General features: G+C 42.6%; 1 protein-coding gene across 3 annotated transcripts in view; it reads right to left on the reverse strand.

Annotated features, from left to right (window-relative positions):
* LOC139554758 (atrial natriuretic peptide receptor 1-like) overlaps window positions 1–25,660 on the reverse strand; it is a 110,747-nt gene that overhangs the window by 34,457 nt on the left and 50,630 nt on the right. For all 3 annotated transcript variants that reach the window (XM_071367865.1, XM_071367864.1, XM_071367866.1), the window contains one exon: window positions 15,749–15,884. In XM_071367865.1, the coding sequence (XP_071223966.1) occupies window positions 15,749–15,884 (136 nt within the window). The remainder of the gene's footprint in view (window positions 1–15,748; window positions 15,885–25,660) is intronic.

A 25,660-nucleotide genomic window follows, 5' to 3' on the forward strand; every position in this document is an offset into this window, starting at 1 on the left:
ACTCTATAGTTGAGTTACAGTAATAGAACTCTATAGTTGAGTTACAGTAATAGAACTCTATAGTTGAGTTACAGTAATAGAACACTATAGTCGAGTTACAGTAATAGAACACTATAGTCGAGTTACAGTAATAGAACACCATAGTCAAGTTACAGTAATAGAATGCTATAGTTGAGTTACAGTAATAGGCAATGAAGAAATGTCTGACAATGGAATCCTAAAAGTGTATTTAATTACTTTGTAAAATGAACGGATTCACATACAAGGCCTAAAGTTTAAGTTACAAGGCAATACTGACATTAACAAAGCATTATTCTAAGCATGATCAGAGAGAGAAAGGGAGAGACAAAGAAACCATAGCTCATGAGAGAGGTAAAGATAAAGAAAGATTGTAAGTATCTCACCAGTACAGGTCTGGAACATACGAGAAAGAGACAATGAATCTAAGACCTTTTATAATATCTGAGTGGTTTGGATTTAAAATCTGAGTTGTTGACCATTATACAACGGGTGGGTCTAATACTGGACGCTGATTGGTTAAAACCACATTCCAGCTGGTGTCTATTCCACAAGTTACCACCGGCTAAAGCCATGACGTTGAAATGCCTATTTCCTCTGTTCCATCTCACTGAGCGATCCACTATGTCATCAGCCCAGCCAGGTAATTTATAAACTTGATCTCCACTGTAAAAAGCATCTAGACATGATCTCACATTTATTTTAGACTAGCAACTGGATTTCAATAGCGGAGATTTTATAAACCATGCTGTCTGTCTCTGAATTGTTCAACATTGTTTCAATACTGAAATTCGATCTCCAGCTGTCCCATAATATTGAACGTGTAGGGGTCGGGAGTCGAGGCAAGACAGACAGGCAGGCAGCTTTTTCAGCCAGTCAAAATCATGAATCAGCATCATTTTTATGGATATATACAAAGAAATGTCAATAGAAAACAGGTCAAACTAAACAAAATGCTGCTAGTTTGCAGTCTTTCCAGCTTCAGTTTGAAGTGATTGTGTTAGCTGTGCTGTTAGCTAGCTCCTCTAAACAATAGTGTCCTGATGAGAGAGCACATGTTCTATGCCAGGTGAAATCATGCATCATTAGCTCATTGTTATGGATGTGTCCAAATAAATGTCACTAGAAAACAGCTTAAACTAATGCAAATGCAGCTACTTTGCTGTTATTCTGACCGTAAGTTAGCCGTAGTTGGCTAACTAGCAAGCAAAAGATAAGAACATTGCCAGCCAATATGGCAATAGAACATTTAGTACAAACAACGAACGTCCATCGATGCACAACAAAAAGACTTAACGACTGGGTCTCGTCTCTGGCAACCGAACCAATAGAACAAATGACCAGCCAGCTTGGGTAGCAATCTTAGATTTGTGTCGGAACTATATCTCATGGCCTCTGTACGCCTATGTAGATATTCTATTTAAAAAATCTGCCATTTCCAGCTACAATAGTAATTTACAACATTAACAATGTCTACACTGTATTTCTGATTAAGTTAATGTTATTTTAATGTACAAAAAATTTGCTTTTCTTTCAAAAACAAGGACATTTCTAAGTGACCCCAAAATTTTAAACGGTAGTATACACAGTGTGTAATATAGACCACACCGGGATAAGAAGGGCACTATATGAACACGGCATGTGGCTATGACAGTCAAACACTGTACATTATCCGTCAGAAGTACAGTACAAGAATAATGACCAAGCAAACTGCTCAGACTGATATCACAGGCTGCCTTTGTTTTCCTTTCCACCGATGAGGGTGACTAGGCGACCTGCGTCCATTTTGTGCCAGTCAGGAGCAGCTGACATGGCTCTGGCTCTGGTGGCCTGACTGTGTGTGTCTGCCCTTTGCTCTGTGAGTCCAAGTTGCCTTTGACGTCAAACAATCTGCCAGCTAGAGCAAGCCAATAATGAGGGAAGAAAAAAAGAGGGGGTGGGGGGGGGGATAAAAAGAGACTGTGGTGTTTGAAGCAATGAAAGTCTAAAATACATTTTAAGGATGTGATAGCAAAGTTCGAGAAAGTTGAGATTACATTGAGGCCGAGTTGCTGGCAGTCTTCGGTTGGGGGTAGAGATGGCGGGTCAGAGAGAGTGAGCCCACTGTGTAAAAGTAGAAAGGAAAAGGAGAAGAGACAGGGAGAAATAGAGTGAGAAGAGGGATGGATAGCAAAAAAAGTGACCGAGACCTCAGAAGGCGGGGAGCGTTGATAAAGAGAAAGAGGGAAAGCGATCTTAGAGGAACAGACCAATGGGGAGAAGGAAGGAGAAACAGATGGCGTAATGAAAAGACAAGACAGACAAGACAAAGTAGCCAGACAGACCGTTAAAGTAAAGTAGCAGGATAGTAACAAGAGTACAAGATGAACAAGATAAAGAAGATAGACAGGTACAGAAAAGGGGTAATAAAATAAAAGAGAGTAAAATAAACAACAAGAGTGAGAGCCTGGACAGAGAGAAACCAATTTAAATGGATGGAGCAGTTTTGAGGAGGGACAAAATACAAGAATAGAGCGTAGGCCTACCTAGCTGACAAAATGTAGCATAATGACGCCGTTATCTGGTTGTAAACCAGTTTTCTGGTTGTAGAGATGCGATCTAGAGACTTATTTTTTCATGACATCATCGAGACGATCTGGTCAGATTACCAGATTACAACCAGTTAAAGATGTATTTTTCTGATCGCTTTAAAGATGTCTCGAAAATGTCCTTTTATAGCTAGTAAACAACCTGAACGTGACGTCACAAAACACCTCATAATAACTTAATTGCAACCAGCACACTGGGTAGGATTAGACGCAACAAGACAGAGACAAAGTGTGAGGGTAAAACTCTGCCTCTGTATGGCAGAGGGCGAGGAGGGCGAGGGGGCCCAGATGGTAGAGATAAACAGGATGCTCTGTTTCCCCTTTATTAGATTTCCTTGCTTTTATTCTGGTCCTGCAGCGTTGTGTGTTCTGACCGAACCCACATGTGTTGTAGTCCTTTCCTGCTGTCAAATGACCTAGTGGCCTCATGGGTGGAATGTTATTCATATTTTTTTTATAAACATTATTTCAAAAAAAGCAGCCGAAAATCTGGTGTTTCTATGTCAAACGGTTTTGTTATATTTCAGTTTTCTGTGTATAAAGTGCAATATTGGGACGCAAACTCAAAATGTAATACATTTTAACTCTATATCTGACATGGTACAGGTGTCTTCTTTTTTTAACCCATAACCATGTGTGTGAGGTGTATACTTTTGTTTCAAAGTAGATTTGTTTAAGACTACCAAGAAACACTCAGTGTGAAACTGAAACTGACTACGTATTAACTCATGTCACCGTGTGTTTACTCCTATCAGCCGACACATGAAGACAACCCAGCAGAGGACCGAACTAGGCCAAATTCTGACACTGCCAAATTCATCCCGTAGGCCATTACACATAACTTCAAGTAATTCATACGACAGTATATTACTCCTGGAAAAAGGTAACACTCTGGACCAAAAAAATCGTCTTGGTGCTCATTGCTTGCCTATTATGGTAACTTAAGGTCTTCAGGTGACCAGCACTTGGTAGGATGATCTTGTGGAGGGGTTTCAGCATAACTGCATAAATGTCTGATTAAAAGGAATTAAAATTATTATGGTCATTGTTTGCTTTACCTACAGGGGTGGTGAATATGACTGTATTAACGAAATCAGAGAAAATGGCGTTGAAAACTTTGTAACCATTCCCAACACAGAAAAACGTCACACAATCTATGTCACCAAGTTCAAATTCACTTAGGCCCCATCAACTAATGTGATAAGCGGGGCTCGCTCCAATTCTACACCACATCCGTCTCCATCTCTCCTCTGGCTATTTACATGCGCTAGCCACAGAGGAGCGATTAGCTGACCGGACATCCTCTCATGACGCAAATCCAATGCAAACTTTCCCAAATCCCCACTTTACACTGTAAAAATTCTCAGGAATGGTTTGGTCAGGACTGAGAGACAAGTTTATTGGGTGGAAGGTAGCCTTGTGGTTAGAGCGTTGGGCCAGTTTGAATACCTGAGACGTCAAGGTGAAAAACATCTGTCAATGTGCCCTTGAGCAAGGCACTTTAGGGGCTGCCAAGTGGCGCAGCGGTCTAAGGCACTGCATCTCAGTGCTAGAGACATCACCGCAGACCCTGGTTCGATTCCAGGCTGAATCACAACCGGCCGTGATTGGGCGGTGCACAATTGGCCCAGCGTCGTCTGTTTTTGGCTGGGGTAGGCTATCATTGTAAATAAGAATTTGTTCTTAACTGACCTGCCTAGTTAAATAAAGGTAAAAAATAAATAAAATGTTTAACTTATTTGCTCAAAGGGTGCTGTACTACTATGGCTGACCCTGTAAAACAAGACATCGCTGCACCTATCCAGTGTATGTGACAATAAATGGGTGCAACTCAACATTAGAAAGGTGTTCCTCACTTTCTCTTTTCCTTCTCAGGCCTAAAGGCGTTATTACTGCTTTCTGATGGCTGGTCCGTCTTCAGAACAGCATCAATACAAATAGAGCCTGATTCAATTCTAGCTAGACGTGGTGGCTAAACATTTGAATTAAGGCGCCTGTCAAAGGGAGACTGTTCTCTAGGTGTGATAACAAGCATCAAGCGGTGGTGGTGAGGAGAGGATGGAGATGAAGGGGTGAAAGGAAGGAGGGATGATTATAATTGGAGGAGAGAGAGTAGAGCAGACAGGTCATTTAGGCAGCAGGCTGAGCATCTGTTTTTTTTGAATGGCCGATAGATTGTGTCTGTCTATGGAGAGGAAAAGGGATTAAGCCACAATGAGGTTTACTGTTGAGTGGCATTTTGTGGGATTGGATAGCTTGTGAAGAAGTCAGTCATTGTCCTGCACACAAAGACTACATGTCCCAAGAGCACACATAACCTACAATCTTAGAAAAAAAAGAACCTAAGAGGGTCTTACCCTACGAGTTCCGGAGCCTGCTGGTTTTCTGTTGTACCTGATAATTAATTGTACACACCTTAAATCAGTCCTTGATTAGAGGGGAACAATGAAAAAATGCAGTGGAACTGGTTTCGAGGTCCAGAGTTGAGTTTGAGGGCCATAGGAGAACCCTTTGAAGAACCCTTTTGGTTCCAGGTAGAACTCTTTTGGTTCTAGGTAGAACCATTTCCCCTTTACAAAATGGCAGATTTGGTCTCTGATAAGCGCATAAATAGGAACACAGTGTCTGTGTACAGTAACATGCTATACATCAGGGCTAGGCAACCCTGATCCTGGAGTGCAGCAGGAGTGTTGAATTTAGGCAATCACTGAACTGATCAATTTGCTAAGTTGGTCAGGTGTGGCGCCTAGCTGGAACAAAATCCTGCGGTACCTGCTGCACTCCAGGAACAGGGTTGCCTACCCCTGCTATATCTGAGCTCAAAGTCTCTGCTTTACAGCGCTGAATGGTATTCAACTGTAAGACGTTCTAAGTGGGAGCAACACCTGCAGCAAGAAGATGCCCCCATCCTTCCTGCCAATGGGATTACTTTTGCACATCTTGGTGTTGTTTGAGTTAAGTGAGGGGAATGCAGTAAATCGAGAGGATGTGTTCTGAAAGATGAAACGCTAAGGATTATAATAAATAAGGCTTTGAATTCATACAAGCAAACCACACACCCATGAGTTCAAATGTGCTCTTCACATTTCCATACAACAAAACTAATTTCATTTACAGTATTGACATTTATAATTGCAATGTTCGATGTACAGTTACAAAGACGACATGGCGTCATACCCTGGGTAGTTCTGAACAGAATATGCCTATGTTCGCCGTATTGTGAAAAAAATTGCCATGGAACGGACACCTAAATGCACTCATGACTCTATTCTCTGCGCACAAGAAAGCATAACGCTGAAAGATTGTATTTTATAACTTAGCAAGTAATGTTGGCAATAGATACTGTAAGCTTTCAAATGATGCCCACCTGACCCAGTTTGCGATTTGTAAGGGACTGCTTTTGGCTTGTGTAAAAAACAACAGTAATTGTGTGATGGATGCAAGGCTGTGTTCCAAACAAAAAAGAACAGGCTTGCTTGCAGCAGATCTGAAGCCAAATATGGTGATGAGAGGAAGCACAGTGGCTGGCAGTGGGAGAAGATGGAGCGAGATACATTTTGTCCGACATTTCGCAAATTTTCTCAGCGATGAAACATTTTATCTCAATACATTTTTCTTTTCCCAAAACTAGAATCTATTATGACCAGAGTGGACTAAGCTCTGTCGACTTTACACTTTGCCAAAGTTTTAAAAAATTGCATTGTTTAGAAGGAGTGCAAGGGGAAATTTAGTTACTGCACATGTGCACTTCTCAAAGTAGGCGTTCCCGAACGGAAATATGCAAATGCATGCTAGAACGCGCCAATAGGATCTCGCTAGCTCATGCTTGGCCCCGCCCACTTCCTTGTCTGTTCTGACGTCTATGATTAATTTGCTCCCAACGACTGTGGTCTATCTTGGGTTAGATCAAAAAATATATATGGATTGACCATGCCTCCACAGCCAAAGTTCTATGGTTTGCATGCACTCCCGAAGGACACTAGTATGGAATAGGTGCTTGGAGTTTGTCCGTCCCCAAGTAGGCACCAGTAACGCTAGCTTGGTGTGCAACGACTGGTGGTGGTGAGCATAACCAGAGATACTGGAATATAATGACCTCTGGTATAATTTAGCTAACGACGTTAGATAACGTTATTGCTGGTCATGTAGCTGGGTACCTATCATTTGATAAAGCGAGGCAGGCTAGCTAATGCCTTAGCTAACATTAGCATAGCTAGCTAGCGCGATAACTAGCTAGCTACCTCATTACCTCATTACAACTTAATTAGGTCGTAACTTATAAGTTTACAGTTGAAGTCGGAAGTTTACATACACTTAGGTTGGAGTCATTAAAACTTGTTTTTCAACCACTCCACAAATTTCTTGTTAACAAACTATAGTTTTGGCAAGTCGGTTAGGACAGCTACTTTGTGCATCATACAAAAAAGTAATTTTTCCAACAATTGTTTACAGAGAGATTATTTAACTGTGTCACAATTCCAGTGCGTCAGAAGTTTACATACACTAAGTTGACTGTGCCTTTAAACAGCTTGGAAAATTCCAGAAAATTATGCCAGGGCTTTAGAAGCTTCTGATAGGCTAATTGACATCATTTGAGTCAATTGGAGGTGTACCTGTGGATGTATTTCAAGACCTACCTTCAAACTCAGTGCCTCTTTGCTTGACATCATGGGAAAATCAAAAGAAATCAGCTAAGACCTCAGAAAAAAAATTGCAGACCTCCACAAGTCTGGTTCATCCTTGGGAGCAATTTCCAAACGCCTGAAGGTACGACGTTCATCTATACAAACAATAATACGCAAGTATAAACACCATGGGACCACGCAGCCGTCATACCGCTCAGGAAGGAGACATGTTCTGTCTCCTAGAGATGAACATACTTTGGTGCGAAAAGTGCAAATCAATCCCAGAACAACAGCAAAGGACCTTGTGAAGATGCTGGAGGAAACAGGTACAAAAGTATCTATATCCACAGTAAAACGAGTCCTATATTGACATAACCTGACAGACCGGTCAGCAAGGAAGAAGCCACTGCTCCAAAACCGCCATAAAAAAGCCAGACTACGGTTTGCAACTGCACATGGGGACAAAGATCGAACTTTTTGGAGAAATGTCCTCTGGTCTGATGAAACAGAAATAGAACTGTTTGGCCATAATGACCATCGTTATGTTTGGAGGAAAAAGGGGGAGGCTTGCAAGCCGAAGAACACCATCCAAACCGCGAAGCACGGGGGTGGCAGCATCATGTTGTGGGGGTGCTTTGCTGCAGGAGGGACTGGTGCACTTCACAAAATATATGGCATCATGAGGCAGGAAAATTGTGGATATATTGAAGCTACATCTCAAGACATCAGTCAGGAAGTTAAAGCTTGGTCGCAAATGGGTCTTCCAAATGGACAATGACCCCAAGCATACTTCCAAAGTTGTGGCAAAATGGCTTAAGGACAACAAAGTCAAGGTATTGGAGTGGCCATCACAAAGCCCTGACCTCAATCCTATAGACAATTTGGGGACAGAACTGAAAAAGCATGTGTGAGCAAGAAGGCCTACAAACCTGATTCAGTTACACCAGCTCTGTCAGGAGGAATGGGCCAAAATTCACCCAAATTATTGTGGGAAGTTTGTGGAAGGCTACCCGAAATGTTTCACCCAAGTTAAACAATTCAATGCATTTCTGAGTCTGACTATAACGACGTGACCAGCAGGAATCTAATCCAATCTTGAGCTACAATCAGTCTACATCTGTAAAGCATTTAATTAGGGTTTCCACTAGTTGTCACAGCCACAAATTCTAAATTGGCTATATCATAAAATTCATGAAAACAAAAATGTGCTTTTTGGTCATAATTTAAGGTTAGGGTTCGTCTAGCCTTGTCGAAAACCAGAACCAAAATGGGAAGAACTGCTAAATAGGGGTGGGAACCCGCTGTAAATCAGTAACGCCTCGCAACACGTCAAACCAATCAAATGTCTTGCTTGGGCGGAGCTACAAAGGTACTCACTAGATTAGTGTAGTTGGTACAACAGTGCGTGAGGATGGCCAGGAAATCTCAGATTAAAACCTTGATTTTGTTTATAGAGCACACTTCTGGAAAAACATAATTCAGTTTTTCCTGCAGGTTGTCTTTCATTTTCTGCAATGCTGCAAACTAGCATACGGAAATGTGTCCTACCCAGTCTGAAAACAGTGATGAACACAGCGGTCAATTCAAACCGTTTTGGCTAATACAAAATTCTCCAGATCTCCAACGGAGGGGTGACAACGACGTGATTTTGGAGGTATGGCTGGGGTTAGACTGGGGTTAGGCATAAGGTTAGCAGTGTGGTTAAGGTTAGGGTTACCAGCAAGTGGAGCCTCAGCATCACGCAGACATCGCTGTGAGCATTCCTGTAAATGGTTCAGGGAGGAACCTTGAATCAAGTTGGTGACATCTGACCTGGTCAAAGGTCAAAACAGTTTCAAGTTTTGTCCCAATTGACCTTCATAACCTAGCCTGATGGAACCAGCCTGATCGCTGCATTTACCATTCTATTTCACATTACATATCATGACATCTGAAGTGAAATAGAAAGGTGAATGCAGCGATCAGGTTGGTTCCACCATGCTAATCATAAACACCATTGATAATGCTTTGTGTGTGTGTGTGTGTGTGACCAACCAGTATCTTTGATTAGGGGCCAGGAGCTGACCTACGCTGCCATGTGCATAAATGGGGTGCTGGCAAAGACCTCACCGCCAGCCTCACCTCTTGCCTGCTCACCAACGGTGGTCGATGGTGAGAACAGAGTTAGGTATGTTCAGTATGATCTGTTCAAAAGTCAAAATATCACCTGTTTGTGTGTCAGATATTACCTATCCTAACTGACATTGGTAATAGAACAGTGACTATGTGTGTATGTGTTCACAGAAACATGTATGGAACCAGTACAATGCAAGATGCTGTGATGAAGTCCAGACTGAGACGGGCTTGATTCTGAGGTCTCTAAACGAAGAGAGACCTGGCACTCAGCATTAACATTTTACTAGATACAACTTTTACTTGTGTTGTCTTTTTTTTTTTTATTATTGATTTGAATGGTATCAGTCAATATGGGGAAGGAGGAACCCTGTGTATTCTGCAACAGGATCAGGGAACTCCTGTTGTATAGGAGACACCACACAGGAAGATATGACCGCTGTTTGCCAAGGTAGCCCCATTACCACCAGACAAAATGCAGATAGGAATTTCTGTATCGGCTGGGAATGACTATGGAAGGTGAAAGGTGCACATTGTTATATTAGCAGAACACCGCTTCTATGGAATTATTTCAAGGTTGTTTATTCTACATGGACCTGTTAGTACATTTGAAACGTATCAAAACACTTCATTTCGAATATCTACATAAATTTAGCAATTGCATTCTTCTTATATTACTCTGTTGGCTACTGACCTATTCAAAGCTTCCTCCGGCAGTTATTGAACTCAACCTGCAGGAGGTTTGTTTGTTGTGATTGAGTGGGGAGAAACAGCTGCGGGCAAGGTTCTGACAGATGGTTGTGTCTTGCTGGTGGCAAGGACACACCCAAGAAACATATCAAACCACGCCCCCAAGCCAACTCACACTTAGCTTCTGGCATGGCCGCCTGCATTTCTTGAGGACCAAGCCAAAAAACTAGGCCCAATCAACGTCTTTGTGCTATACTTGCCAGCAGTACCTGTTCTAACTGTGCCCTTACATGGTTCTGATAATGCCACCATAAGGCACCAACCCCTGGTAGTTATGCATGTACAGTAGACATAAACATGGATAGCGATGAACATGTCCTGAACATTACAGTAAAGTACTGTTAATACAGATTCACACACACACGCACAAGTATCACACTTGAATCCAGTCAAGAACGTGCACAGACCTGGGTGTTTATACTGTAAACTATACACACACACACACACATTCCAGTGTCTGTGTACGGTCTCTGAGGAGTTCACCTCTACCCTCTATGTATTATCTCATGTCAAAATGTTTTTACTCCTAACAGCCAACACATGAAGACAACCCAGCAGAGATGGCTTAAAATAACCTGTAGAAAAGAGAGAGAGCGCTTCCCTCCCACGATGTAGTCTCAATAAACACACACACACACACTCAGGACCCCAGGAAGAGTAGCAGCTAATGGGGATCCTAATAAAATACTAAATATACAGACACACACTCTCTCTCTTTCTCTGTTACACACGTGCGTGGGGGGTGACTGTGGTAGGTCGCTGGCTCTTGCGTGCCTTGGCCGGAGCAGACACGTAATCCCTGAGGGACTGTGCTGTTCTCCTCAGTGAGACAGTCAGGGGCAGACAGACTGCTGGTCAATACAATGCAAGAAAAATAGAATAGAGCTGAAGTTGGTGCTCTCCCTCAGGCTGGAGCAGCCAATAGCTCCGACAGTTAGACACCTGATAGACCCTTAGTCAAGATTTGCTGTATTACTCAGTGTCCGTCTCCATCTCTCTGTCGCTCTCACTCATTATTTTCTATCCTTCTGTCTCTTTCTTTCCTCTATTTATCTCTTCCTTTCTCTCTCTCTCCCTACATTATGCTATTCCCTGTCAGCCACCAAACACAATGTACCCAATATAAGTCCTTCGAGGCAAACCGTCAATTTGACAATGTACCCATACGACATCTTACAATCCAATCCTATCAAACACAGATATGAATCATGGTGCTGTAACAGGCTGTCACTGAATGTGACCATCAGTCGCGGTGAGCTTATCTTCATGATGAAAAGAAGGCCCGCTGGTGAAGCGACGCAAACGGTGCCCAGTGAGCTAACTCGTTAGGGAAGTTTGCATGATGACATCAAGAACAAAAGCAGAGATAAGAGCTCGGATAGGCCTCAAGTGAGAAGGATGGACTTTGGTATGACGAGCGAATCATTCCGCTGTCAGAATGAGCCTTGAGGGTAATTTGTAATCTTATTATTATCTTATTATTAATGCAATCAAGTTATGGTTTACCTGCGAGGTGATGATTTGCAGGGCCGGCCCTGGGCATAAGCGACATAAGTGGTCGCACAGGAAACCCGGCCGCTAGGGTCCCCCGGACCCCCCCAAAAACATATTATGTATACAGTGCATTCGGAAAGTTTTCATACTCCTTGCCATTTTCCATATTTTGTTACGTTACAGCCTTACTTTTCCCCTCATCAATCTACACACAATACCCCATGATGACAAAGCAAAAACAGGTTTTTAGACATTTCTGCAAATGTATTTTTATTTATTTCACCTTTATTTAACCAGGTAGACTAGTTGAGAACAAGTTCTCATTTACAACTGCGACTTGGCCAAGATAAAGCATAGCAGTTCGACACATACAACAACACAGAGTTACATATGGAATAAACAAAACATACAGTCAATAATACAGTAGAAAAAAAGAAAACAAAAAGTCTATATACAGTGAGTGCAAATGAGGTAAGATAAGGGAGGTAAGGCAATAAATAGGCCATGGTGGCGAAGTAAATTACAATATAGCAATTAAACACTGAAATGGTAGATGTGCAGAAGATGAATGTGCAAGTAGAGATACTGACTCTCTTCTCTGTATACATCAATGATGTCAATCTGTCTGTTCCTCAGTTTGATCCCTGTGTCTGCATTAATGTTGTTTTGTTCCCCCTGTCCAGAAGCTGTTCTTGTTTTGTTATATGTCCGTTTATCCATTAAATCTTCACTCCCTGTACTTGCTTCTCGTCTCCCAGCGTCTGTCCTCACAGAATGCAGATACCTATAATGGAAGCATCAGGGAGTGCTTTTGTTTTTAATTGGGGTTGGTGAAGTCGGGTCCACGTGCCGCTGCTGAAGTAACCGAGGACGCCTCAGCTGGCTTGTCGGGCTTCCATGCCTTAGCTGGCTCGAGAGTTTTTCTTGCCTCGGTTGGCTCATCAGGCTCCCATCCCACATTATGCCTCAGCCGGCTCGTCGGGCTCCCACGCCTCAGCCAGCTCATCAGGCTCCCATCCCACGTCATGCCTCAGCCGGCTTGTCGGGCTCCCACGCCTCAGCCGGGCTATCAGGCTCCCACGCCTCAGCCGGCTCGTCATGCTTCCACGCCTCAGCCGGCTCGTCGGGGTTCCAAGTCTCAGCCGGCTCGTCCAGCTCCCATGCCTCGGCCGGCCCGTCAAGCTCGCCCAGGTGGTACGCCGGGCTTGAGAGCGCCAGACGGCCCATCATTACGCACACCTGTCACCATCGTTACGCGCATCAGCGCTTCATTGGACTCACCTGGACTCCTTCACTTTGTTGATTGCCTCCTCTATATCTGTCTTTTCCTCAGTTTGATCCCTGTGTCGGCATTAACCTCACTAGGGTAGGGGCCAGCATTCGGAATTTTGGATGAAAAGTGTGCCCAAAGTAAACTGCCTGCTACTCAGGTCCAGAAGCTAGGATATGCATATAATTGGTAGATATGGGTAGAAAACACTCTACAGTTTCCAAAACTGTTAGAATAATGTCTGTGAGTATAACAGAACTGATATGGCAGGCGAAAACCTGAGGAAAATCCATCCAGGAAGTGCTATTATTTTGTAATGTCTCTTTTCCATTGAAAGCCTATCCACCATACAAAGACTTATGACGCAGTTCACGATCTCTATACCTTCCACAACATGTGGCCAGTCTTTAGGCATTGTTTCAGGCTTTTACTCTGAAAAATGAGGGAGAAACAGCACTTTCAATGAGTGGACAGTGGAAATTTCCAGACATGAAGCCAGCGCGTGACCGGGAGTGTGCCTTTCTTGTTTCTCCTTTCCTATTGATGAAGATATTGTCCGGTTGAAATATGATCAATTATTTATGACAAAAACAACTTGAGGATTGATTATAAACATCGTTTGACATGTTTCTACGAACCTTTATGGTACTTAAAAAAAAAAAAATCTGTCTTTTGTGACCCCGCTCTGTTCCAATGGAATACTGAACAAAACGCGCTAACAAAACGTTTTTGGGATATAAAGAGGGACTTGATCGAACAAAACAAACATTTATTGGGTAACTGGGAGTTTTGTGAGTGTAACCATATGAAGATCATCAAATTTAAGTGATTAATTTTATCGCTATTTCTGACTTTTGTTACTCGTCTACTTGGCTGGTTACGGTTTGTAATGATTTGTCTGCTGGGCGCTGTTCTCAGATAATCGCATGGTTTGCTTTCGCCGTAAAGTCTTTTTGAAATCTGACACCGTGGTTGGATTAACAAGAAGTTCATCTTTAAACCGATATATAACACTTGTATGTTTCATTAATTTTTACAATGAGTATTTCTGTTTTTTAATTTGGCGCTCTGCAATTTCACTGGATGTTGGCCAGGTGGGACGGTAGCGTCCCCCCCCCCCCTAGAGAGGTTAATGTAGTTTTGTTCCCCCCGTCCAGACGCTGTTCTTGTTTTGTTATATGTCCATTTTTCCATTTAATCATCACTCCCTGTACTTGCTTCTCGTCTCCCAGCGTCTGTCCTCACAGTAACAAAAAGTGGAAAAAGTCAAGGGGTCTGAATACTTCCCCAAATGCACTGTATCTCAATTCTTATTAGCCAATGCCCGTCACGTTTTGCTCACAGGCCACAAGTGAAGACAGACACATCGGGGACGCAACTGCCGAGGTGCATATTGAAGATGTTGGAAGAACTGTCCACATTTACATTTCGTCAGCCAACAAGATGAGTAGGTCTAATGAATAGCAAAAGCACAAGCTTATGTCAATCTACTATCCCCCATAGTACAAAGGTTGAGCTATTCTATGCGAGAAATAAATATTCCAAACAGTCTGGGACAGTTGTGGGATGCCATAGAACCCAAATTAATACAACCACTAGCTTAAAAATAAAAACTTAAAAAATCTATGAGGCTGATGCAACAGATCAGAACACTTAGCTTAAAATGTTTAGAAACTATTTCACATTATCAGCGCAGCAATGTGCACATGGCAGTAGGCTATAAGAGCGCATGTTCCAAAATGCAATCAATTACCGGGAAAACACAATTTTCAAAAGTGACCGCAAATTCGATTATGCATGTAATGCTTTCATTATAAAGGTGCATTTTTACACTTTAGTTGTGAAACAAACCTTATCAAATATATATGCCTATGGGCTAGGCTACATGAGGTGTGCAACTATGATTTGAAAAAGTTGAAAAAATAAGCATGCTCTGTTTCTTGCCTTACTGCTCACAAGCTGGGCATCATTCACAAGTGATAATATATTATTAGGCTAATATTTTCACCCATCAGACTATTCTTGATTTAATCTTTTCTTTACATATACTAAATAATATATGTGTGAAATTTGTTTTGATTTAGAATGGACCCTTGTCATGCACCTGTCTCAAAACAGGAGCAGGGGAAAAATACCTGTCATCTATGCACTTAAATAGCGAATGGAGGATGCTTTTCACGTGGTTCATTTTCATGCCAGCAAGGTAGGCAATACTCCTGTTGTAAAGGGAAGCAATGAGCTTAATATTAGGAAATTTGAGAAATAAATATAGTAGGCCTAGCCTATAGAAAGCTGATGAGATCCTCCTCTTTTTAGTAGAGGTCATCAAAACTCTGTTTTCTCACACAATTGCCTATAGAAATGTTTCGCAACATGAGCTTAGGGGTTCTCACGAAGTGTTTGATTCAATTTTGATTACATTTGCATTGATGTCAGAGTGAATAGAATGCTGAGTACTAGGCAGTTAGCAATTTTGGTAGGCTACTAATGACCATCAGCAGCATCTGAGCTTGAAGAAGCCTAATTACCGTGATTAAATGGTCATGTGGAATTTGACTGCAGTCATGACTCGTGACTGCCGGTATGGCAGTAATACGGTCACCGTAAAAGCCGTAGGTAGAGCTCTTTTAAGTTCTAGATAGCACCTTTTTTTCTAACAGTGTACAGATGATGGGTGACCTTTTCTGTCCCATGAACAGGCCTTAAAGTCAGCAAAAGTCACTTCAAATGGACGGTATGGCACTACTCAAAACAAGTTTGGAATATTGTATTGGTACGGGCATTGTGAGTGTGTGTATCTGCATTGACTCACCATGTTACGTGTGGTTCCACATCCTCTGTGTATGGGTGTTCTCGTGCACACACGTGTGTGTGTATCTGCAATGACTCACCATGGTACGTGCGATTCCACATCCTCTTGGTGACAGTGTCCCCTCGCGGCCGGCCCCCTGCCTCTGTCATGGTCTCATTCAGGGCCTGAGAGTAAAGCATCACGCCGTCATAGAAGCCTCCTGCTATCAGGTTCATCTAGTTGAGAGAATGCCAAGAGTGTGCAAAGCTGTCATCAAGGCAAAGGGTGGCTATTTGAAGAATCTCAAATATAAAATATATTTTGACACTTTTTTGGTGACTACATGATTCCATGTGTGTTATTTCATAGTTTTGATGTCTTCACTACTATTCTACAATGTAGAAAATAGTAAAAATAATGTAAAAACCCTTGAATGAGTAGTTCTAAAACTTTTGACAGGTAGTGTATACAGATAAATAAATACAGAAAAATGAAATGGAAGGCATTTGAACCAACTCTGGCACTAAGAGAAGATTCAAGTGTGAGACAGGCCTACAGTACACACAATATATATACATAAGTGTCATTTGCTATATAGGACCTAAATATTTTAATATTTTAATTATAAGTCACCATTTTTCTTTTATTCCAGGCTTTGTCAAAAAAATCCGCAAATGGAAATACACAATGGACAAAGAAACATTTCCGTTTCTCCTCATCACTCAGCCACATAATGCCAGGGTAAATCTGGTGGACTTTCTAGAATAAGGACAAGCGTATATCGTGGTAGAAAAGGGAATAGAGAATAAAATGAATTTCATTCTCTATTTATCTGAGGTCACACATTTTTTTTTAACCTTAATTTAACTAGGCAACTCAGTTACGAACAAATTCTTATTTTCAATGGCGGCCTAGGAACGGTGGCTTAACTGCCTTGTTCAGGGGCAGAACGACAGATTTTCACCTTGTCAGCTCAGGGATACGATCTTGCAACCTTTCAGTTACTAGTCCAACGCTCTAACCACTTGGCTACCTGCTGCCCCAATAGTTACATCATCTTTCCTCTTCTATTTCACCATTATAACAACCTGTTTCAACACCCAGCAGCAATTTCCTTGATTTTACCTGTGCACATAGCGATCTCTTGCTTTTAGGTAGGTTGTACATAATATATCTCCCACATATACACTACATGACCAAAAGTATGTGGACACCTGCTCGTCGAACATCTCATTCTAAAATCATGGGCATTAATATGGAGTTGGTCCCCCTTTGCTGCTATAACAGCCTCCACTCTTTTGGGAAGGCAATATGTTGCAGGGACTTGCTTCCATTCAGCCACAAGAGCATTAGTGAGGTCGGGCATGGATGTTGGGCGATTAGGCTTGGCTCGCAGTCTGCGCTACAATTCATCCCAAAGGTGTACAATGGGGTTGAGGTCAGGGCTCTGTGCAGGCCAGTCAAGTTCTTCCACACCGATTTCGACAAACCATTTCTCGCTTTGTGCATGGGGGTATTGTCATGCTGAAACAGGAAAGGGCCTTCCCCAAAATGTTGCCACAAAGTTGGAACCACATAATCGTCTAGAATGTCATTGTATGCTGTCGTTAAGATTTCCCCCTCACTGGAACTAAAGGACCCAGCCCAAACCATGAAAAACAGCCCCAGACCATTATTCCTCCTCCACCAAACTTTACAGTTGGCACTATGCATTGGGGCAGGTAGCGTTCTCCTGGCATCCGCCAAACCCAGAATTGTCCGTCGGACTGCCAGATGGCGAAGCTTGAGTCATCATTCCAGAGAACGCGTTTCCACTGCTTCAGAGTCCAATATACAGTGTATTTACATGTTTGTGTGTGTGAGTGTGAGTCAGAGTCACACACACGCCTGCATGTGAGTCTGTGTTTGTAACGACTGTGTGTCTAGAATCAACCTTGAAAGAGGTCAAGCTGACATAGGGATTTCCTGACTCTGAATGTAACTGTGTAACTATAACTATTATAGAATGCTTAGCACAGGCTCATAAGTCAAACCTTTATTTGTTTGTAGAGACCAGACTAGGAGCTGCGATTGACACGTGTGGCCAAACTGGCCATATATCCACATCACTCAGACATGGAGAAACGGGTCATATTCCCCTGTGGTTAGAACTGTCTAACCTCCCACTGTGGACATGGGACATCTGGAGAAGCCCTGCAAATTCAACTTGAAGATGCTTCAAATGGTCCACTGGAATATCCTCTGAGTACCTTCATATCTTTCAGTGAATCATCATTCATGCAAAAAAAATAATTGGAAAACAATATTATATTACATTTCTCAGAGAAAGAGGTTTTGACGTGTGCGTGGGGTTATTATCTGGAAGATCCACTTGTCTACAAGTTTCAGCCTCCTGGGAGAGGCAAATAGGTTTTTGGCTAAAATGTCCTGGTAATAGGTAAAGTTCCTGATGCCGTTGACCTTAACAAGAGCCCCAGGAACAGTGGAAGCAAAATAGTCCCAAAACATCAAAGATCCACCACCATATTTTACAGTTGGTCCTTTTCTGCTTATGCATCATTATTTCGACGTCAAACCCACCACTGGTGTGAATGCTTTTTGTATTACTTGTTAAACTAAATCTATTTCTCTTGGCAAGTGTATTAGTATAAAATAAAATAATTAAAAAAAAACATTTGGATCATACAAAGACTTAGGTTGTCCAAAACAGTGGCCAGGTGGATTCATTTAAGTCTTATTCCAAATTTTGTTGTGTTACAGCCTGAATTCAATGCATTAAATGTATATTTTTTCTCACCCATCAACACACAATATCCCATAATGACAAAGTGAAAACATGTTTTAGAAATGTTTGCAAATTAAAAGAAAATGAAATACAGAAATCTCATTTACATAAGTATTCACACCCCTGAGTCAATACATATTGCAATCACCTTTGGCAGTGATTACAGCTGTGAGTTGTTTTGAGTAAGTCTTTGCACACCTGGATTGCACAATATTTGCCCATTATTCTTTAAGCTCTGTCAAATCATTTATTGACCAGGCCTTCCGAGTGGTGCAGCGTTCTAAGGCACTGCATCGCAGTGCTTGAGGTGTCACTACAGCTCTGGGTTCGATCCTGGCTGTGACCGGGAGTCCCATAGGGCGGTGCACAATTGGCCCAGCTTTGTCTGGGTTAGGGGAGGGTTTGGCTGGGGGGATTTACTTGGCTCATTGTGCTTTATCGACTCCTTGTGGTGGGCCAGGTGCCTGCAGGCTGACTTCGGTTGTCAGTTGAATGGTGTTTCCTCCGACAGGTGGGTGTTAAGGAGTGTGGTGTGGCAGGTCATGTTTCAGAGGATGCATGACTTGACCTTTGCCTCTCCTAAGCCCATTGGGGAGTTGCAGTGATGAAACAAGATAGTAATTGGGGAGAAAAAGGGGGTACATTTTTTTATTGATCATTGCTAGAAAGCCATTTTCAAGTCTTGCCATAGATTTTCAGGCCGATTTAAGTCAAAACTGTAACGAGGCCACTCAGGAACATTCAATGTTGTCTTGGAAAGCAACTCCAGTGTATATTTGGCCTTGTGTTTTAGGTTATTGTCCTGCTGAAAGGTGAATTTGTCTCCCAGTGTCTGTTGAAAAGCAGACTGAGCCATGTTGTCCTATATATGTGCTTAGCAGGCAAATAAGTACATTATTATTGTAAAAAACTCCCTAGTCCCTGCCAATGACAAGCATACCCATAACATGATGCAGCCACCATCATGCTTGAAAATGTGAAGAGTGGTACTCAGTTATGTGTTGTGTTGTGTTGGATTTGCCCCAAACACACCGCTTTGTATCCATGACAAAGTTCATTTCTTTGCCACATTTTTTTCAGTTTTACCTCAGTGTTCTCAGTGCCTCAGTGTTCTCCTATCACAGCCATTAAACTCTAACTGTTTTAAAGTCACCGTTGGCCTCATGGTGAAATCCCTGAGCAGTTTCCTTCCTCTCAAGCAACTGAGGAAAGACGTCTGTATTTTTGTAGTGACAGGGTGTATTGATACACCATCCAAAGTCTAATTAATAACATCACCATGCTCAAAGAGATATTCAATGTCTTATTTTTAAAATCTTTTACCCATCTACCAATAAATGCCCTTCTTTGCGAGGCATTGAAAAACCGCGCTGGTTTTTGTGGTTGAATCTGTTCTTGAAATTCACTGTTCGACTGAGGGACCTTACAGATAATTGTATGGGTGGGGTACTATCAGGAATCAAGCTAAGACCCAGGTGCAGACTGTGTGAAGTATTTTTTTTTATTGTAACCACAGGGACAGGAAAACGACAGGTCAAGTCAGGCAGAGGTCGAGAAATCCAGAGTAGGGGCAAAGGTACAGGACGGCAGGCAGGCTCAGGATCAGAGACAGGCAGTGGTCAGGCGTGCGGGTACAGGGTCAGGACAGGCAAAGGTCAAAAACCATGAGGACGAGAAAAAGAGAGACTAGGGAAACCCAGGAGCTGATACAAAAACCGCTGGTTGACTTGACAAACAAGATGAACTGGCAACAGACAGACAGAAAACACAGGTATAAATACACAGGGGATAAGCGGGGAAGATGGGCGACACCTGGAGGGGGGTGGAGAAAAGCACAAGGACAGGTGAAACAGATCAGGGCGTGACAGGTACAGAGATGAGGTAGTCGTACATTTCTTTTAATGAATTAGTAAAATTGCCTAAAAACAAAATTCCACTTTGAAATTATGGGGTATTGTGTGTAGGCCAGTGACACAAAATGTCAATTGATTTTAAATGCAGGCTGTAACACAACAACATGTGTGGAAAGTAGAGGGGTGTGAATACTTTATAAAGGCATTGTATAGCTCAGTATTTGTATTTATACATTTTTTGTACAGTCTTTTTTGCTCATCTTTATAAAGGGTGCCAATAAATCTGGACCTGGCCGTATGTCCATCCATCCTCCCACCAACCCAGCAGCAAACCTTAAAAACCAAGCAATGTTAACTAAAACATTGTCCACAAACTATATACCCACCCACCCATCCAACCAATGATTCATTCACACATTAATCAAACATAAGCAAACATGATGCTTATTTAGTCAGTTCTCTCCTCTGTCTGTTTATGTTTAAATTGCCCTTTTACTCTGTACACGTGGTGGGACCCCTGTGTTTTTAATAAGTACAGTAGTGATGGGATTTTAGTGACTCATGTTGCGGTATGTATTTTGACAAATGCTCTCTTAGTTGCCCACAGGTACCAAGGGATGAAGATGTGAAGGAGTTTAATTATAAAACTATCTCCAAAGCATGCAGCGGTAGTTGTAGGGGTGAGAAAAATAACTTCCGATATGTGCATTTAAAGATTTGGGGGGGATGAAAGGCTTAGGTTGTCAAAAACAGTGGCCAGATGGACTCTTTCAAGCCCAGTACAGACACATGGAAGAGAGAAAAATAAAGCTTGGGATATGGAGAGAGCTGAACAGAGAGATATCAGAGTAGCAGACATTGTTCATTGGCAAAAGAGAGACTGACAGACGGACGGACAGACAGACAGACATAGACAGAGACAGACAGACAAAAGCCCAATTTATGTTAGAAAAGGCAAGTGTTGTCCTGGTGGGTCGCAGACAAAAGTGACAGCAAAGCAGACAAAATTAAGGGCATGTTGGTCACAGTGGAGTGGCACAGAAGAGTGTCTGCGATCCACCAGGACGAAACTTTATTTTCTACCCTAGATTTGGCTTAAAGCTGCAATATGAAACTTTTTGGACCACCCAACCAAATTCACATAGAAATGTGAGTTATAGATTTGTCATTCTGGTTGAAAGCAAATCTAAGACACGATAGATCTGGTCCATGTGCACTATTTTTATGCTTCCTGTTATTACGTTTCGTTTTTGCGTATTTTACTTTTGATTTTGTACACCAGCGTCAAACAGCTGAAAATACAATATTTTTGGTTATTTCACAGCGGTTAAGATGGTACAATGATTGTTTACACATTGCTTGTTTTGTCATATACACTGAAATTAGGCAAACTATTCTAATTTTAGCAATCAGGAAATGGCGGAGCGATATCTTTATATTGCACCTTTAAAGGCCCATTGTGATTTCCCTGTGTTTTATATATACTTCCACACTATGAGGTTGGAATTATACTGTGAAATTGTGAAAATTATGATAATGCCCTGTTATTGTAAGAGCTGTTTGAAAAGACTGAATGTTTTGGTGGAATGGAGTTTTGGCCTGTCTGGTGACACCACGGTAAATTGGTTAATAGACCAATAAGAAAGAGAGTTCCAAACCTCTCTGCCAATAACAGCTAGTTTTCACCTCCCCACTCAGACCACTCCCAGACAATTCTAGCAACATTCTTGCTTGAGAAATTGCTCTTTGCAAAGAACTTCATTGTTACCCAGAAAGGATTTGACATTGAGATAAAAATGGCTCCATTGGACCTTTAACAGGCAGACAGACAGACAGACACAAGTACATGAGCTGGTCCCTGAGCGAACAACCGTCCCCACAGACCATCTCTCACTGGCTCTAACAAAGGTAGAGCCACCCACACTTCTCGTTCAGCACTTTAGCTGGCGCCACCCAGGGACGTTCAGTACCAATTTAAGCTCCCTTACAGAGGACACCCCTGAATATTAGCCAGGCAGCTCCATACACCCACACTCCCCGTTAGCCACACAGTCACTCTATTACCACCTACAATTCAAACAAAATAACAGCATTTATACACCTTTTTTTTCATAACCTTTTTATAACTCCCTTTTTCTCCCCAATTTTGTGATATCCAATTACTATCTTGTCTCATCACTGCAACTCCCCAACAGGCTCGGGAGAGGCAAAGGTCAAGTCATGCATCCTCCGAAACATGACCCGCCAAACCACACTCCTTAAAACCTCTTAAGGATCCGCCCCGTTTATTTTCACCTAAAATGACATACCCAAATCTAACTGCCTGTAGCTCTGGACCTGAAGCAAGGATATGCATATTATTTTTATTTAACCTTTATTTAACCAGGTAGGGCAGTTGAGAACAAGTTCTCATTTGCAACTGCAACCTGGCCAAGATAAAGCAAAGCAGTTCGACACATACAACAACACAGAGTTACACATGGAATAAACAAACATACAATCAATAATACAGTAGAAAAGTCTATGTACAGCATGTGCAAATGAGGTAGAATAAGAGAGGTAAGGCAATAAATAGGCCATGGTGGCGAAGTAATTACAATATGGCAATTAAACACTGGAATGGTAGGATGTGCAGAAGATGAATGTGCAAGTAGAGATAGGAGCAAGATAAATAAATAAATACAGTATGGGGATGAGGTAGATTGGAAGGGCTATTTACAGATGAGCTATGTACAGGTGCAGTGATCTGTGAGCTGCTCTGACAGCTGGTGCTTAAAGCTAGTGAGGGAGATAAGAGTCTCCAGCGTCTGTGATTTTTGCAGTTCGATCCAGTCATTGGCAGCAGAGAACTGGAAGGAGAGGCGGTCAAAGGAAGAATTGGCTTTGGGGGTGACCAGTGAGATATACCTGCTGGAGTGCGTGCTACGGGTGGGTGCTGCTATGGTGACCAGTGATAAGGCAGGGCTTTACCTAGCAGAGACTTGTAGATGACCTGGAGCCAGTGGGTTTGGCGACGAGTATGAAGCGAGGGCCAGCCAACGAGAGCATACAAGTCGCAGTGGTGGGTGGTATATGGGGCTTTGGTGACAAAACGGATGGCACTGTGATAGACTGCATCCAATTTGTTGAGTAGACTGTTGGAGGCTATTTTGTAAATGACATCGCCGAAGTCGAGGATCGGTAGGATGGTCAGTTTTACGAGGGTATGTTTGGCAGCATGAGTGAAGGATGCTTTGTTGTGAAATAGGAAGCCGATTCTAGATTTAATTTTGGATTGGAGATGTTTAATGTGAGTCTGGAAGGAGAGTTTACAGTCTAACCAGAAACCTAGGTATTTGTATTCTAAGTCAGAGCCGTCCAGAGTAGTGATGCTGGACGGGTGGGCAGGTGCGGGCAGCGATCGGTTGAAGAGCATGCATTTAGTTTTACTTGCATTTAAGAGCAGTTGGAGGCCACGGAAGGAGAGTTGTATGGCAATGAGGCTCATCTGGAGGTTAGTTAACACAGTGTCCAAAGAAGGGCCAGAGGTATACAGAATGGTGTCGTCTGCGTAGAGGTGGACCAAAGAATCACCAGCAGCGAGAGCGACATCATTGATGTATACAGAAATGAGAGTCGGCCCGAGAATTGAACCCTGTGGCACCCCCATAGAGACTGCCAGAGGTCCGGACAACAGGCCCTCCGATTTGACATACTGAACTCTATCGGAGTAGTAGTTGGTGAACCAGGCGAGGCAATCATTTGAGAAACCAAGGCTGTTGAGTCTGCCAATAAGAATGCTGTGATTGACAGAGTCGAAAGCCTTGGCCAGGTCGATGAATACGGCTGCACAGTAATGTCTCTTATCAATGGCGGTTATGATGTTGTTTAGGACCTTGAGCGTGGCTGAGGTGCACCCATGACCAGCTCTGAAACCAGATTGCATAGCAGCAAAGGTACGGTGAGATTCGAAATGGTCGGTAATCTGTTTGTTAACTTGGCTTTCAAAGACCTTAGAAAGGCAGGGTAGAATAGATATAGCTCTGTAGGAGTTTGGGTCTAGAGTGTCTCCCCCTTCGAAAAGGGGGATGACCGCGGTAGCTTTCCAATCTATGGGAATCTCAGACGATACGAAAGAGAGGTTGAACAGGCTAGTAATAGGGGATGCAACAATTTTGGCAGATCATTTTAGAAAGAGAGGGTTCAGATTGTCTAGCCCGGCTGATTTGTAGGGGTCCAGATTTTGCCGCTCTTTCAGAACATCAGCTATCTGGATTTGGGTAAAGGAGAAGTGGGGGAGGTTTGGGCGAGTTGCTGTGGGGAGCGCAGGGCTGTTGACCGGGGTAGGGGTAGCCAGGTGGAAAGCATGGCCAGCCATAGAAAAATGCTTATTGAAATTCTCAATTATTGTAGATTTATCAATGGTAACAGTGTTTCCTAGTCTCAGTGCAGTGGGCAGCTGGGAGGAGGTGCTCTTATTCTCCATGGACTTTACAGTGTCCCAAAACTTTTTTGAGTTTGTGCAACAGGATGCAAATTTCTGCTTGAAAAAGCTAGCCTTAGCTTTCCTAACTGCCTGTGTATATTTGTTCCTAACTTCCCTGAAAAGTTGCATATCACGGGGGCTGTTCGATGCTAATGCAGAACGCCACAGGATGTTTTTGAGCTGGTCAAGGGCAGTCAGGTCTGGAGAGAACCAAGGGCTATATCTGTTCCTGGTTCTAAAGTTTTTGAATGGGGCATGCTTATTTAAGATAGTGAGGTAGGCACTTTTAAAGAATAACCAGGCATCCTCTACTGACGGGATGAGGTCAATATCCTTCCAGGATACCCGGGCCAGGTCGATTAGAAAGGCCTGCTCGCTGAGGTGTTTTAGGGAGCGTTTTACAGTGATGAGTGGTGGTTGTTTGACCGCAGACCCATTACGGATGCAGGCAATGAGGCAGTGATCGCTAAGATCTTGGTTGAAAACAGCAGAGGTGTATTTGGAGGGCAAGTTGGTTTGGATGATACCTATGAGGGTGCCCGCGTTTACGGATTTGGGGTTGTACTTGGTGGGTTCATTGATAATTTGTGTGAGATTGAGAGCATCAAGCTTAGATTGTAGGATGGCCGGGGTGTTAAGCATGTCACAGTTTAGGTCACCTAGCAGCACGAGCTCTGAAGATAAATGGGGGGCAATCAATTCACATATGGTGTCCAGGGCACAGCTGGGGGCAGAGGGTGGTCTATAGCAAGCGGCAACAGTGAGAGACTTGTTTCTGGAAAGATGGATTTTTAAAAGTAGAAGTTCGAATTGTTTGGGTATAGACCTGGAAATTAAGACAGAACTCTGTAGGCTATCTCTGCAGTAGATTGCAACACCGCCTGCTTTGGCAGTTCTATCTTGTCGGAA

The sequence above is a fragment of the Salvelinus alpinus genome, chromosome 26 (genome assembly GCF_045679555.1).
Source record: "Salvelinus alpinus chromosome 26, SLU_Salpinus.1, whole genome shotgun sequence".
Taxonomy (NCBI): domain Eukaryota; kingdom Metazoa; phylum Chordata; class Actinopteri; order Salmoniformes; family Salmonidae; genus Salvelinus; species Salvelinus alpinus.